Consider the following 561-nt stretch of genomic DNA (forward strand, 5'->3'; position numbering starts at 1 on the left):
CCTGCCGTAAGCAAGACCCCCCGGTTCTCTATGACCTGAAGGTCTCCCTGGAGGAGATCTACAGTGGGTGCACCAAAAAGATGAAGATTTCCCACAAGCGTCTCAACCCAGATGGGAAGACGGTGCGTAACGAGGACAAGATCCTCACCATCGAGGTGAAGCGGGGTTGGAAGGAGGGCACCAAGATCACGTTCCCCAAGGAGGGCGACCAGACCCCCAACAACATCCCCGCTGACGTTGTTTTCGTCCTCAAAGACAAACCCCATGGCGTCTTCCGCCGGGAGGGCTCGGACATTGTCTACCCGGCGAAGATCAGCCTCCGTGAGGTGGGTGGGTGGGTGGTCAAAACAGGTGGGCTGGGCTCGGTGGTGGGGACAGCAGGGGCAGGTCGGTTTTGGTCTTGGTGGGGATGTCGGGGTGGGTTGGGCTTGGTGGTGGTGGGGACGTGACGCGTGGGGTCTGGGCTCTTGGCTTTGGAGGTGGGGAGGTGACAAGTGGTTGGGTGGTGGGGACCAAGGGTGGTTGGGCAGTTGGTGGGTGGTAGGGACACGCGTGACGGGG

At 61.1% G+C, this 561-nt stretch overlaps 1 protein-coding gene across 1 annotated transcript in view; it reads left to right on the plus strand.

Moving 5' to 3' along the window:
* Window positions 1–326, plus strand: part of LOC104617986 (dnaJ homolog subfamily B member 1-like) — a gene marked incomplete at its 3' end in the record, with an annotated part of 559 nt that extends 233 nt beyond the window's left edge. The window contains 2 exon segments of the mRNA XM_010283456.1: window positions 1–3; window positions 5–326. The exon segment at window positions 1–3 is cut by the window's left edge and continues 233 nt beyond it. Coding sequence (XP_010281758.1) covers window positions 1–3; window positions 5–326 — 325 coding nt within the window.
* Between the last annotated feature and the right edge of the window lie 235 nt (window positions 327–561).

The sequence above is a fragment of the Phaethon lepturus genome, unplaced genomic scaffold (genome assembly GCF_000687285.1).
Source record: "Phaethon lepturus isolate BGI_N335 unplaced genomic scaffold, ASM68728v1 scaffold39333, whole genome shotgun sequence".
Taxonomy (NCBI): Eukaryota; Metazoa; Chordata; class Aves; order Phaethontiformes; family Phaethontidae; genus Phaethon; species Phaethon lepturus.